A 15,691-nucleotide genomic window follows, 5' to 3' on the forward strand; every position below is an offset into this window, starting at 1 on the left:
GCTGCTTCTCCCAAATCAGTTGGTGCTTTTGCCAGCCCGTTGTAAAAGCCCTGTTCTCTGTCATTATCTCCACACCAGTTACTCCAGGCAGGCCTGATAGTAGTGTTGACTGTGCTCACTTAGCATCAGTCCTGTCCCGTACTTCCCAGTATACTGCTGAGAAAGAAGAAGCAAGCAAAACTCATGGAAGTGTTTTGTAAAAGAATCCTAAATAAGCCATGTAATATTGTAATTAGTGCAGCATGGGGATGTTTGCCCTTCATCTCTTCCTGAAAATAGAATTTTAGTAGAGGCACACTATGCATCTGCCAGTCCATTGGACAGTATGTAGCAGTAGCAGTATCCCAGTGTATTGGTGGGGAGCCAATCGATCTGTCTGGCAGCTTCCTCGCCATTTGAATTGCCTCAACAGTTCATACTCACTGGGGTGATTACAAGAGATGCAGCTGTAGCAACAGGAAGGATGTGAGGGCTGTTGGAAAGTTCCTCTGCCCCCAAACTGCACCAGAGTTGTCCGTCCTGCTTGGTGCTAGGGATGAATTTTGTGCTCTGGACCCCCGGTGCGGCACGTTCCCTGACTGGGGAGGTTTGCGCTCTTCCAGGATGTGTTCAGAGGGTCTGCTCAGCCATGGCAGGTCCAGCAGCATCATGCATGTAGGGGGAGGACTGCTGCCTCCCCCAGCCCCCCCATAAATGCAAGGTTTGGGTTTCCACAGTGGGACTAGATCAACAAGTGCAAGCAATGTGCTGCTGCATAGGCTCCTGCTGCCATGCTGCTTGGCATGCCCAGGTTGCCACTTCGTGGACGCTGGGCTGGGGGCCAAATTGCATAAGCCTATGGTGGCTGGGGCAAGCACCGTCTGTTACATAGAAACTCTGTGTGGCTCATCCAACTGCCCATTGCCTGAAAACATGGAGATGGACCAAAAAATGACAGACAAAGCCTCCTGTTACAGCTGAATAGTGCAGCATTACAGTATAAGAGAGCTTGTCTTTTTTTTTGTTACACATTTGACACTTTTTCATGCTGTTTGACATTTAAAATAAAGAAATTGTCTTTCTTTTATAATGTGGAAATCACTTGGATCTTCCTGGGAGAGACACCTCAGCATTGTTCCTAATTGTTTTTGTGCTCTCAAATTAAAATGCACGTTTTAATTGCGGCATCTGTAATTTTAGCAGAAATGGTATAATTACAGGCGTGATAGAGAGAGAATGTGCATCATCCCCTTATTATGTATCTACATTTTGTTTCAGCCTTTTGTCTCAACCTTGTCTGGGGTCTGTCAAACAGACTAACAGAGTCAGAGCTCTTTCAAGAAACACATTTAACTGTTGCTTTTTCAGTTATTATCGTACTTCACAGCTTCCTTTTGGGACTGAGGGGAAAGTAGAAAATACAGAGAAGTTTTAACTGCTCTCTGTGGCTGTTGAGCACAATGGGTGCTGGATGGAGAGCCCTGCAACAGAAAGTTCAGTAAATGAGCCCAGGACAGAAGAGCACAGACACCACTGACATGAGCTCAGCTGCCAGGAGAGACATCCTCATCCAGCCTCAGTCTTCACTTCTTCCCTGGCTGCTCCTGAGGCAGCTAAGTGGGAGGTTTCTCTGGAAAGTCTGTCCTTCTTTGCAAGAGGAGAACTGCAGCCAGAAACCCACTTTTGATGGGCAGCTAAATAGCTTGTTCAAACATTAAATATTTTGGGTTACTGCCTGTAAAAGGCCATCTGTCTAATGACCCGGTTACTAATGGGTCCAGCCTTCTCTCTTTAGCAGTATTTTCCTTCTTAGCTTGAGGAAATCTTTAGTCTTTAGAATTAAGAATGTTGATGTTTGTTGATGCTACTCAGGTTTAATGCTGTTACTGAATACCAAAAGGTCTTACTGGTAGGTGTGGGAGACTAACCTAAGACTTGAGTTCTATGAGCTTATGTGATTCATCCCAAACTGACCTTTTCTTCAATGGGAAGAACAAAGAAAACCCATTTACAAATTTACAGTCCTCTTGTAGGATGCAGTGTTTGGAAAGCAGTATCCTGATTTCTGTTGCTTGCAGTCTTTCAATTGAAAAATTCCTGCAAATAATTTTACACAGTAGTAGTCGTATATGAATGCAAATGCTGCATTTTGTTTTGTTTTTTTTTTTTAATCTTCAGAAAAGGCCGTCTTTCAAGCAGATCATTTCAATCCTGGAATCTATGTCAAATGACAGCAACCTTCCAGACCAGTGTAACTCATTCCTGCATAACAAGGCGGAGTGGAGGTAAGTTTCCTTCCTCCCAAGATGAAATGATGTGGTTTTCCTTTGAAATGGCGTGAGTCCATATGCTTTTCAGAAAGACATCAGACTCCTATGATGTATTGGTAGAAGATATCAGTGCTTGAGGTATTTTTAGAACATAATTTACCTTGTTTTTCAAGAGTGCCCAGAATGTTGTGAAACTTGTATTAGGAGCCAATACACTTAGCTGTACCCTGTATTTATTATTATAGTGGTTTAGGTATCATGATATTTATGGTTTTGTTATTCACATCTTAAAATCAGTTACACATTTTCAGTCAACAATGTGAGGGCAAAACAACTGAAGTACACGTATGTTTGATGCAGTTTTCATAGAAAGTGTATAGACATATATTTATTTAAAAAAAAAAAAAAAAGATAAAGGGCATAAAAAAAAAAATTTCAAATCAAGCCTTGGTTTGTCTTCACTTGTATGTGTTCTGCCATTTTCCAGACCTTTTATCGCTCTTTACAACTACCTGAAAGAAGGTTGTAGTGAGGTCAGGGTCGGTCTCTTCTCCGAGGTAACAAGCAATAGGACAAGATGAAATGGCCTCAGATTGCACCAGGGGAGGTTTAGATTGGACATTAGGAAAAACTTCTTCACTGAAAGGGTTGTCAAGCCTTGGAACAGGCTGCTTAGGGAAGTGGTGGAGTCACTGTCCCTGCAGGTATTTAAAAGACATGTAGATGTGGCACTTAGGGACATGGTTTGATGGTGCACTTGGCAGTGCTACGTTTGCAGTTGGACTCAATGGTCTTAAAAGTCTTTTCCAACCTAAACGATTTTATGATTCTGCTATTATTTGTGCATTCTCTGCTTTGTGTCCATGCACTCAGCATATGCCCAGGCCAGCCCTATTTTTGCATAGTGCACTAGGATTGCTTGAGCATATGATTTTACTTATTGCTGACTGTAATTCTGTTCGTGTTTATAAATGGGGTAGAAGCTTCAGCCTATACAGTAAAAGTTTCAGCCTATTTTCTATACATGCCAAAACTTCAAAAACCTGTCCCTGAAGCTTATTTGTCACTTAGAAAGCTTGCTGTCACATAGTACATCCTTCTGTTTGGGAAAGAAAATTGAAAACAGATCTGCATAGGCAGAAGATTTTTACCAGACGATCGTGCCTCGGTCTATATTAAGAAGGTTGGCCCTGCTCCAGGTAAGCTGGGAGCAGAAATATTGAGAGATTCCCGGCCTGCAGTCAGCGCAGGAATCACAGAAACCTGGAGCAGGGGTGGGCAGAGGCTGGGGAAGAGCCCGTGGAAACGGGGCTCGTATCAAAGCCAGCATCCCACACTTCCTCCGCAGACTTCCAGGGAAAAGCAAGGCGTACGGTTTTCACCGGGCGAGTGGAAAAAGTGAGCTGGCGGTGGGCCGCTCCCGCGGTCACATGTGGGAGTATAAATAGCCCGGGCCGGGGCCGGGGCCGGGGCCGCTCCCGCTCCCGCCCTGACTCAGCAGCGCGCCGGCAGCAGCCCCGCGGCCTCGGGCACCGGCGGCCCCGGCGCGCCACCTCCTGGCGGCAGCGCCGACCTGCGCCTCCCCGCCGCCGCCACGGGGACGAGCCCGGGGCCCGGGGCCCGGGGCCCGGCCCACGCTCTGCCCCGCCGCCTCGCTCCCCTGCGGACGGCGCTGCGGGACTCCCCACCTCCCCCCCCCCCGGAGGGGCCCGCTACGCTCTGTTCAGTGGTCCCTGTTGCCATTACCCGGCTGTCAGGTTTTGTCAGTGGTTTTATCCGTGACGTTGCTTTTACAATATGTCGGTATGCTCTCTCGGCCCCCAAATCCGTATTCTGAGGCTTGGGACACATAAAGTACAAAACCGTGTTTCTGGGACACCATTATTTATGCAGACCCTGGACATCATATTGTGGTTTTGGTAGCAGACGGGATAGAAGGAGGGTTGGAAGAAAAATATCCCCCTCAGTGAGGGGTTTCTTATACCTTTTCTATATACTAAAAATATTTATTTAAAAGATGAGCAAGTATTCAAATTCCTTTAGGAAAAACAAGGAACTACTTAAATCTTGCCAATAGAGCAGAATAAAAGCTGTGCTAGTTGACATTTGGTAACATTAAGTTTCTGTTCTTTTACTAAATGGATTCATTTCTTGGAGTGTGACTCAGGCCAAGTATTTCTTGCAAATTTTACTTTAATGCACCTAAATTGCTCAGATGAGGAATGGCTAACAAGGTGATAACAAAAAGCCATGTAGAAACAAAAAGTTCTTTGGCACTGTCAAGTCATGGAAAAACTTTCCATGGAGACTCGTGTTAAAGGTAAATTTGGCAATTTTTTGGGAAGAATAAATAACTTGGAGACAAGGAAATATGAGAGAAAAAATACAGATTCATGATGGGGCATGATTTGCCTGAAAGCAAAGATGATTTCTGAATTAAGCTGAAATGAAAACATGAAGTGCGAAAGGAGCACAAGTTGTGTGGGAACTTGCTCAGAAGCTGGGTAAGAGGGGTGCATTCACCTCAATTCTGGTAATGGCTGTCTTCCTTTGGTGCGAAAGCTGTAGGAAGGTTAAGTGAAATTAACAGAAAGTATGCAAAAAATGTACAAGTTAAAGTAGATGAAAGATTTGTAAGGATAAAGTGGTCCAAGGGATACACTAAGGCAGACTGAGACCATTACTGAGAACAGTTGCACAGAAGTTTAGTGTGTTTTAACTTCTGCATTGAAAATTCTTCGCTTTTACTCATTGCTTTATTTTTTTATATATTTTTTTATCCCATAGTGATTTGCAAAGAGATAGTTGTGCCAGCACTAAGGAAAGAATGAGATGTGCTACCAAGAAATAGGGAATTTTAATGAATCTTGGCTATCAGAGCCCTGGAGAAGGGTGGGCTTGGGAAAAGCAAAGGTTACACTTGTTCTTTTGAAGGACCTCCAAATTAGTGATCCAGATACTGCACTTTCACAGGGATACTGCACTTATCAAAGCAAATCAAAGCTCAGACAAGGTGGATTACATTTTTTCCCACTCTTAAAAAAAAAGCCAAAGTGAGGTTCTTTTTGTATAGAGTCATGCAAAAGAATGCATCTGTAACAGCCAGTAACCAGAGTCCTCAACGTCTCTGACTGGCTGGCGTGAAAAGTGAGTGTGGGCTGAGTCTATATGTGACTGACTGAGGCGATAAGATAAATGACCTATCTTTAATGTGATCTTATTTGCAACATTTACTGGTTTTGGTGTTTATGTTAATAATACATTTTAATCTGCCTGTTCTGTGATTTCCTTAAAATAATTCAGTATCTTATTTCCGAACTGTTCTACCCTTCACATATTTATTGTTTAATTTAATAGGGGCACTGTCTTAACGACCAAGTTGCACAGGTCTGCCTTATGTTTAAGTTCATATTCTGTGATCTTTTCGGAGCTCTTTCTCAAGTCATTTTTATTACAGTAGGAAAAAATTACTACTGAAGTAATGATGTTCCAATTCAGTGAGAGATCACATTTGTCCACATTTAGTCATATATACCAACTACATTTCTCCTTCTATCCTCTCCCCGTGAGCAGCTGTTTTAATGATTAAAGCAGTCTATTAGCAATACTTATATTAGTGTATCAGTAGCAGTTCAAGACATACAAACAAATGCCAGTCATTGTTTTTAATCTGTGACTGTTTATCACTGTAGTTTCTAATAATACAGTATATGTTTTTCAGTGTCACAGAATGAGAGTGTTCTAGAAAAGCCGGTAAGCTCAGACTGCAGAACTACAGCAGCAAACAAATTCACATGCCCTACCATGTATAATGTTTCAAGCTGCTTCATTTATGAAGTAAGACTCATTAACTGGGCAATGTACGGTAGCTTTCTCTTTAATTACACAGTTTTATTATACAGTGGCATTATTTTTCAGAATGCAACTGTTTTCGCAGACTGACCTTTTATTATAAGAGAAGTTTCTGTCTAATGAAGAGAGGTAATTACAGCATGAAATAGACTTTTGACATATAGAAAGCTATTGTTACCAGGACTTTCCTAGTGCAGAATGTTATTTAAAAGAGAACTTAATTTACGTATTTAAAAAATTACAGAATTGCGTATAAGTAGCGGTGATGTTGAGAGACAAACTAGGAAAAGCAGCGTTTGCAACAATCCTCAAATTGCTCTGTAGTTCGTACAGTAGATTGCATAGTATATGTTGCACCTGACAGAAAGGGTTTATGATAGGGAAATTAATGTTTGGAGAGGAGTCACTTTTTGACCTTCTGTCCAATGCTTTTTAGTTTCATTCCTTTTTTGTCTCTTTATTAGGATGTGTGAGCACTTTCTGCCCAGTACAGAGATCAGCCTTGACCTTTGCATGCCTAAATACAAGAGAAAATTTTGCTTGAAATCTGAAGCATAATAATTGTGAGGGACGTTTGTTCTGACCACCACATAGAACAGCTCACTCAGCAGGATTTAAGTGTGATAAATGCCCTTGCCCCAGGTGGCTGATTTTTGCAGTAGAATTAAGCATGGTGGTAGAGTTTGCAGTAGAGTTTGCTAGTTATTCCAGCTCTTAATCCTTTCACTGTACTTTGTAAGCATTACTGTCTGACAGAGATATCTTATTAAAAGAACCAAATTATAAGATTTGGAATATTTAAATTATTTCATTTCCTTAAACAGGTTATTTGGGTATGCATTTCCCCACATTGAGAGCCTAAACTCCTTTAGATTGATACTGGAGAAGAGCTTAATCATAACATGCTAGGACAGGAGATTTACAGGAAGAAATAATTCTCTCTTTTCTTTTGTCTTCTTTTTTCCCCGGATAAAAATGACAACTAACTCTGTTAGTCCTTTTATTTTCGTTTTGAAAACATCAGAAGGAGCAGGTTTTGTTTGCAGTGTGTTTACGAAGGGAAAATGTTGTGAAAGTTTGAGCAGAAGATTGACATTGCACAGTCCCAATAGCTATCTTCAGAGACCTCTTTAGGATCTCTGTCTTCCTTAGAAGCTTGCTCTCTCTAGGGGGAAAATGAAATGCTGTGATTGTTCCCACAACGTGAATAGGAAACAGTCGAAGTAATAGTCAGGACACAGGTGGCAGGCAGTGCACAGTCTCCCAAACAGTCACAGAAACCGTTTGTTAAATGCATATACAACCTCTCATACCAGTTGGAGGTTTTTCTTTGGTTATCCCAGAAGCAAAAAATGTGGCTGAATTTAGAGACAGAATTATTTTTCTGTATCTTCCGGTACAAACCCATGCATTTGTGGTGCAAAACTTGTTAAATGCTTTTCCAAAAGCAGTTCATCTCATGTTTAAAAGATACTATCCATCAGAAAGCATGTCAAAGGAAGCCACTTTTTTAAGGGATGAGGTACACATAGTGCACCCCAACAAAGATGGAATCTGGAGCTTCTTAGAGTACTGCCTTTGCTTCCTGCCTTTCTTATTTTTCACAGCTTTGAATGTATGGTGGGAAACAGAGAAAAGTAAACAAAATCCTTCTAGTAACTGTCTCTAAATTGAGAAGCTTGTATTTATAACCATCTGCAGGGCTGGGTCGTATCATGGTTTATATTCTTGCTTTTATATCTTCACCTAGAAAAATAGGAAGGTAAGTGGGGAAGAACACCCCAGTCCTGCTTCTGAGTGTAAGTCCAAATAATGTTTATAGCACAGTTAAAAACCCAGGCAAATGGGCTTCTTAGACTGCCTGTATGATGTTGCTAATGATTGTCCCGTTACCAGTTCTTAATGCGGTTTCTTCATGGATAAGATCATGTTTCATCATGTTGAGAGAAGAGATGGCGTTTTAGTTTTTAAAACGTTGTTGTTATATGGCATTTTACACTTATAAGTGTTGTATTTCTTCAACTGAAGGTATTGTGGTTATTCTTAAGTATAAACATTGCAGTGTTCTTAAAGCTCTGAAAGGCTTTGCATTTGGTAATTAAATGAACTGCTTGAGTTAGTATTGTACTTCTCAGCCTTTCACATTTAATTAACATTCAAGTGGGAATTATGAACAATTTATATCTGTCAGGAAAAGACAAGACGTAACAAATTGTCTCCGTGCAGATGTGAAATTGAGGCAACCTTAGAGAGACTAAAGAAACTGGAGCGTGATCTGAGCTTTAAAGAGCAGGAGCTAAAGGAACGGGAGCGACGTTTGAGGATGTGGGAGCAGAAGTTAACCGAACAGTCCAATACTCCTGTAAGTAGAAAATAATTCAGCCTTTCATCTTACTTCAGAAAGTACTTGGAGCTTTGTCTATGTAAATCTAAAGACACACCAAGGAAATAGTGCCCCTGTTTTCTCTAGTTGTTCCTTTGGGCCAATGGAAGTCTATTTTATTACATCACTGCAAATAACTATACTATTTCATCTACTTTCATCTCATACATTAGATATCACGTATTGCTGATAGTTCATATTGTGTCATGGGCACTTAAGTAGTTTCCCATTGATTTAATTGCAGTTCTCAGCTTTAAAAGTTGATTGACAATAAATTAATTTTTCAACTAGGAAGTTGTTGACCTTTAATGGATGCGGGATTTGGTCTTAGATGTAAGAGTGATTTGTTACTTGCAGAAAAAGACTTGAGAAACCCATGCAGATTTGTTTTTATTCTGTTCTTTTTTCCTTGAGAAGCATCAAGTTTCCATTCTGTAAAAAAGGGAGTCAAAATTTGAAGTGTTAAATTAGGGCTTTGTTCGTAATTATAGTTAACATACTTGTACTGGCCAGTTATTAGCTGTTAGGATTGCCACGTTTCTATTAATAAATAGAACAAAAAATCTTCCTTGGATTATTTTGAAATTTTTAATGAAATATGATGCTTTTGACTACTGATTGACAGAGGGAGGACTACAGGGTTAGCATATTACAGCAGAACTGTTGTTAAGACAAATACTGCATTACTTACTTGTTTTTAAAGCACTAGCCAAAACAAATACCAAATCGAAATTGCAATAGCATATGATTTTTTTTTTATGCACAATTTTATCCTGCTTAGAACCTTGATTCCAGCCAGATCCATTTACATACAACTTGTTTTTAAGGCCTAGCTTATTGCTACTGTTTGAATGAAGTTGCATTCATGTTCCAGCTGTGAACATGCAGTAATGAAATCATGAAGAGTGAGTGTTTTCCTATGTGCAGATACTGTATGTTCTCAGTAGTTGTCTGTATGCCTGCTTTAACGCTTGCAAACTACCAGTAACTGAGCTGTGGGCCATCATCTATCCTGAGCACAGCATGAGACACAGCCTTAATGAGCAAATCTTTTCACAAGCAAGGCCCTAGGGTTTTTTATGCTGTACTTGCTTATGACTTCTACTTTTCACTTAGAGCTGGCCTTGCTGAAAGAATAAAGCATTGTGCTAAGGCCTATTGTGCTAAGCATGAACTATCTTTCTGCATATCATTAGCCCAACTCTCCTATTGCATTTAAATGCAATTTCTTCTAATAGGGAAATATATGTTTGTTTTTTCCATAGATCTCTAGTGAACTGTTACATGGAACGGCTTTTAAAAAAGCCTTTTTGGCTTTTGTTGGAAAAAAATTGGCATACTGGCAAAAATTGACTCGTTCAAGTAGGATTGTTTTTTTCATAGCAAATGAACTTCCACAAGGCTCTGGTTAAAATACAACTATGTTTTAAATTCATAGCTTAAATACTTTGCAAAATATTGCTGGGCATTCTGTTTGCAAGCTGTAATCCTTGGAGTCAAGTATCTCCCTCCTTGTCTTGGTTCAGGGTATCAAACTCGTGCACTGCTCGATTTTTAAGCTACCTTGGCTGTAAAAACAGTAGTGAAAATATGATAACCAGAGCTAGTAACACAGCTTAGGGTGCCTACTAGGCTTATACCTGGTTCTTAACCAACACTAGGCCTTGTTGTGTCTTAGCTGGTACTGTCATTACTGCTCTGTGCTCTGCAGTCTCTTCTTCGTTTTGCTCTGCAGCAAAGACCAGAGGCCAGCAGATACTATTAAAGTGGTATGTAGGAGGAGAAACACAAACCAAACAAAAGGAGAACAGGGAAGCTGTCTCTGCTACTTGGTTCCCCTGTGTTTTCGGGTTGGTAGAAGCTTCATCTTGCATGCTAGATAGCTATGAGTGGCAGGCTGCTCCTACTCGAGAGAATAAAGTATAGCTTTACACATCAGCATGAGAGAAGGATGAAGCCAATCTTTAGAAACACTTCTGTGAAAGTAGTTTCTCCCTGCTTTTGTTTTGACCCTGTTTCTGCAGTGCCTTAAAATAACAGATACCTTTGAGTCTGATCTCTGCACGTTCCCTTTGTGCAGATCTCCAAGAGCCTCTCACACAAGGGAATCTGGAGCCTTTTGGAGGAGTGAAATATATCCACAGCTGTAGGGAAATGGGAGACTTCTTTTGAAAGAGAACCTGACTTTAAGACGAGAGTGTATGTAGCTAAGTGAAGCTTGTATTTAGAGGAAGACAGTGAGCAAGACATGAAATCCAGATATTCACCTGTGGTGCTGTGCACCTGCAGGTGGTCATTTAAGAAGAACAGTGACTTGTGCAGAGATTGGGGATCCCAGACGTCTATAAAAATCTCTTTGTGATAGTTATCATATGTAGTGTAACACCGAAGACAGGTCCTGTCATAAAGAGCTCCTGAGTTCTCCAGATAACAAGATGTCAAAATATGGAGGAAGTAAGGTGATTATAACTCACAAAATGAGCCACGGTTATGGCCTGTTTGCAGCTTACCCACTGCCAGGCATTTCACAAACACTGACCCAGAAACATGTTTTAGAGGAAAGCTGTTCTGCAGTTTTGTTGATTTTTATAGGGAATTATTCCCATATATCAGGGGATGCTTTTCCATGGATCTGAAGTGACTAAAACTTCCAATAGCTGATGAAAGAACTACCTGGCACTGAGTCATGTGTGTTGGGTATCTCATTTCTGTGGCTAGAACTTGTTTTTAAAATATTCCTTCTCTTTATCAGTAGAAGCTTTTGGTGTCTTTGGTCCAAGTAGCACTCTGGTGATGGTGTAATTGTTTTTCCCCCCGTACAGCCAGGTGTACAGAATCTTAGCTGCAGGTTCTTTTGTCACTTAGTCATAGGACACATGAAGAGAATTTAGGGCACCCCGTCTCCCCAACTTCTTAATTTTGTTTTCATTTCTTAAACCATGACCACTAACTTTTGTTACCCACAATGTAAATAGAAAGCTTATGTAAGTGGGAAAAACTTGATAGGAACAAAAGACAGATATTGTCCTTTTTAACGATAGGCAATTTGTCAATGTAAGTGGTTTTGCCAAGAAACGGGTACTCTTTGAGCAGCCTGGCCATGCAGCCTCCTGTGTTACAGACCAGGGCATCACCTTAAGCACCCCCATAACCCGTTGTGACCAATTGCTGTTGACTCTTCAGTCAGTTTTCTGATTAGGTTAAAAAAGATGTGGAGAACCGTGAATTTTGGGCAAGTAGTTTTGCAAACAGCTTTGGAATGAAAGGCCAGTTCAGGTGTTCACACACAGCTCCTTTGCTGCTGCTTTAGTAGGTAGTTTAATTTGGGATGAAACTCTTGAGTTTTTACTCCCTGTGGACAACAGGCAAGCGTGTCACAGAGGTTACTAGCCCGGCCACTGTGAAGAGGCATTAATCATTATTTAGCTGGAGAGGGCACGTTTCATTTGTTACTACAAACAGACTGGGTCAGGAAAGCACCATTATCTGTAGGTGAAGATTAAATCAGTAGAGATTTAATGTGATGTACAACCAAATGGCAGATATCTATTGATGCAACTAACAAAAGAAAAAAAAAAAAAAGGCAACCAAGCTGAAGAAGCTGACCAAGCAGACCCTCTTCCCCTGCCTGCTCTTCCCTGGGACAGCTTCCAGAAGCAAGGTGCTGGTTAAGGCTGGATGCCAGTTCTGGTGTCCTTTGCATTGGTGAGAGGCTCATTTCTGATTGCAGCCGTCGCAGGGTGACCCCTTCCTCTCTGTTTGAGCGTACGCTCAAAACCAGTCTTTGCACAAATAATACTGCTGCTGTTATTTCTGATATTTAGAGGGCTGCTACCTCTGCACCAAGCTTTGGGAGCTTCTTTGGGTTCTCTGATCTTAACGTGATTTATTCTTCAATCCTGAAAGGTTCAGTTAAGCAACTCATTCTGACTTCTGTTGTACCTGCATTGTCTTGGGAACCAGTCCACCAGGCTGGGAAATGTCACATTCTGTTTTACACTGTACGAAATGAGGGTTTGAAGAGTTTGAACCTTCTTTTGTCATGAAAGTGCTGCTACCTGTGGTTCTTGTGACTCAGTGATTTTGTACTTCTGGTTAAGAACAATGACCCCAGAATGAAGCTGTCTGGTTTAATGAATTCTTACTTGATCTCCATGTTTAGATTCACTAATCGTTGTGCTTTCTGTTGATTACCAACTAATCTGGTGGTGTCTTTTTTCCCCTCGATTTTTAAATTGGTTCTAACTTTCACTTTTGCTCTGTCCTTTCCTCCTTTAAATAGTTTTTCTTACCTCTTGCTGCAAGAATGTCTGAGGAGTCTTACTTTGAATCTAAAACAGAGGAGTCAAACAGTGCAGAGATGTCATGTCAGATCACAGCAACAAGTAACGGGGAGGTAGCTGGCATGAACCAAAGTCTGAAGGCCTTGATGATGACGGGCTTTGGGGATATCTTCTCTCTGAATCAAGCAGGATCTGTCCTGCATTCTGGAATGCAGATAAACATGCAAGCCAAAAAGAATTCTTCTAAAACCACCTCTATGAGAAAAGGAAAGAAAATCAACATGGCCTTGGGTTTCAGTGAATTCGACTGGTCAGATGATGATGATGACGATGATGATGATTATTTTGATGACACAGATGATAGCAGCGAATGAAATCAGTTATAGAATTAACCCTGAAATCGGTTTTAGCAAAGCAAAACAATAAAGTTACAGAACAAGAGTCCTGTCAGTTTGGTCTGTTTAAATCCTGTAAAAGAAAAAAAAAAAAAGTGAGACGTTTTCCAGGCTGAGCATGTTTGTGTGTAGAAAGACATGTTGTTTCTGTTTAAATTGTGCTGATTTGTTTCTGCTTTGATGAAATTTGGAACTAAACTTTCCCAACTAATTAAGATTATTATTAATTTAAGAACTGTGATTATATCTATAATTCTTGATGCCTGATTACAGAAGCTATGGCTTGATAAACTTAAGATCTGAAAACATTGAGGGAAACTACAATGCCTTTAATGCCATTAATGTACTTCAAATTTTTCTTTTGTGTTTTGTCATTTCCCTTACCCCTTTAATTGTCAATCATCTGAATATACTTGTACTTCCAGATTTGCTATTCTCTACAATCCATTCTCTCTTACTGTTGCAGTGAAGGGGTTTGCTGTGTTTCTAATTTAAAGACTTTTTTTGAGGCAGCATTGTGGGAAGTCACAAATACGTTTCTAGGAAGAGAGAAGCTTGGTTGAGGGGAAGAAAGGAGTTAAATACACAGTTTAAAAACTGAATAGCAGCAGAATCTGGATAATCCCTATTAGTAGATGATATGTATAAATGTTCTTTTTTTGCTTCATGTGTATAATTCACTGTAGCAAAGTGAAGTGCAATCAGACCTCTGCATCTATTACCAGATATTGTGATCTAGAAGCTAATTTTCAGTTATGTTGATATAAATCCAGGAAGCCCCATTAACTTTGATGGACTTATTCTTGTACCCAAGAGTAAAAATCGATATTGGTAAATTTTTATTCTGTTGCATCTCCTAAGCCATGTGTGCTACCCCTATGAAAAGACAAAGAGAAGACACAATGACATTTCAGCTTGGGCCCTGCTACTGTGGCTTATGTGAAATTCTCCATGATGGCAGTAATGTGAGGAATATTTACTAGTCTCTGTGAACCTGTTTTTTTTTGCAGCTAAATCACTTTTAAAGTATTGCCACTGCTGTTATGACTTACTGTAAAACTCGGTGTGTAACAATCTGCTGCAATAATTGCCTGGCAGGCACTTACGTTGAGAGCAGCGAGTACTTTTCTCCTGATGACACCTTTAGTGGTGATGCAGAAGGAGGGAGGGAAACCAGTGCGAACACAAGTGCAAGTTAGAAAGGAAGATGTTGTAAAATATTTGTCCAAGGAAGAAGGGCAGCATTTCAAAAGAAAAACGTTACTGTCTAGTTCAGCTGTAGTGGGAATAAGCCATCAAAATTCCATTCTCAATTACTGGAGGGGTTTCTTTTATGAAAACTTATGTTTTTGAGTGGCTTCTTTAATTATAGGCTTGTCTGTTACACAGCTCTAACCTACATATTATGGTGAGTGGTTTTGTAGATAGCTTAGAGAAAAATGGATACATTAGATAACAGCAGGCCTGAAATCATTACATGCTCACTCAATAAAAGAGAAAGTTCTTTGAAGCTTTGAAGGAGTTTTTCTGGAGTGATGAGTGGGCACCTCTTTGAGTTGTGAGAATTGTTTTATCCTTAAGCATCAGCACTGGTCTGGTAACCTGCAAGGCAGTGAGTGCTGGACTTTGAGCTAGGCTGCTCCACTCATTTTGTACAGGATTAGACTCTCCAAGATGCTTAATTTCTGTAGGATGTCATTCCACATTCCACCTTTTTCCTAACAGTTGCAAATCCATTGGCTTGAGGTTAACCCTCTTGTACTGGGAATCTCTTCTCATAACAGAATTGTAATTTAAACAATGTAATAAGTTTACAGAGTATTCCGAGGAGAAACTTGCTCCTTTGGTGCAGGTAGGGATAGCTTCTTAGGTTCATCAAAGCAACCTGATTTTAGGGAGAAAAAGGGACACTGAAGAGCGAATAGTTAAATGAAATAAGAACCAATAGGCTGTTGCCAGTGCAGATTTGTACTATTTTGGTAAGTCTACGTCTGCTAACACCCACAGCAGTGATACTATTTTTGTAACTGCCACTTTGCACCCAGCAAAATTTGATGGATTTGTATAATCTAATATGTGCACTATAGTTCTTAAGATGTGTATCATTGTGCATAAATTACTGTACCACATAAGCTGTGTAGGGTTGTATAGCTTTTACTGAAAATGAAATTTGGTTCAGTACACGTAGTATTAAAAAAAAAAAAAATTTAAATTGCCCCTATTGATGTTTTGCACTTTTTTAGCATCTGACAATCTAGACACTCAGAGCACTTCATGCACATTTATATTTGCTTGAGTTTTAACTGAATTTGTAACCTTAATCTTTACAGAAGTAAAAATAGCCCTTATGTAGTACCACACAGTGTCTCATAGTTGCAGAATCACAAGATTTAAGTCTGTCTTCAAGGTGTTGTGCTTACTCAGCTGTGTAATTTACTTCAGTAAAATATCATCAGAATTTGGTAGCATGCTCATGGGAATTTCTGCTATCTACTTAGTTCCAGTATTTTTTAATTAAACTAAGGTGGA

At 40.2% G+C, this 15,691-nt stretch overlaps 1 protein-coding gene across 2 annotated transcripts in view; it reads left to right on the plus strand.

The window, feature by feature from the left end:
* The window catches only part of MAP3K20 (mitogen-activated protein kinase kinase kinase 20), a 93,401-nt gene that overhangs the window by 50,869 nt on the left and 26,841 nt on the right, over positions 1–15,691 (plus strand). The window contains exons 9-11 of one of the 2 annotated variants that reach the window (XM_086465111.1): positions 2,158–2,264; positions 8,328–8,463; positions 12,767–13,364. In XM_086465111.1, coding sequence (XP_086321237.1) covers positions 2,158–2,264; positions 8,328–8,463; positions 12,767–13,141 — 618 coding nt within the window. In that variant the 3' untranslated portion in view covers positions 13,142–13,364. Of the gene's footprint in view, positions 1–2,157; positions 2,265–8,327; positions 8,464–12,766; positions 13,365–15,691 lie in introns of those variants that run through there. The other variant, XM_086465110.1, reaches the window with a different exon arrangement.

This window comes from Leptosomus discolor, chromosome 5 (assembly GCF_034619465.1).
Source record: "Leptosomus discolor isolate bLepDis1 chromosome 5, bLepDis1.hap2, whole genome shotgun sequence".
NCBI classification, from domain to species: domain Eukaryota; kingdom Metazoa; phylum Chordata; class Aves; order Leptosomiformes; family Leptosomidae; genus Leptosomus; species Leptosomus discolor.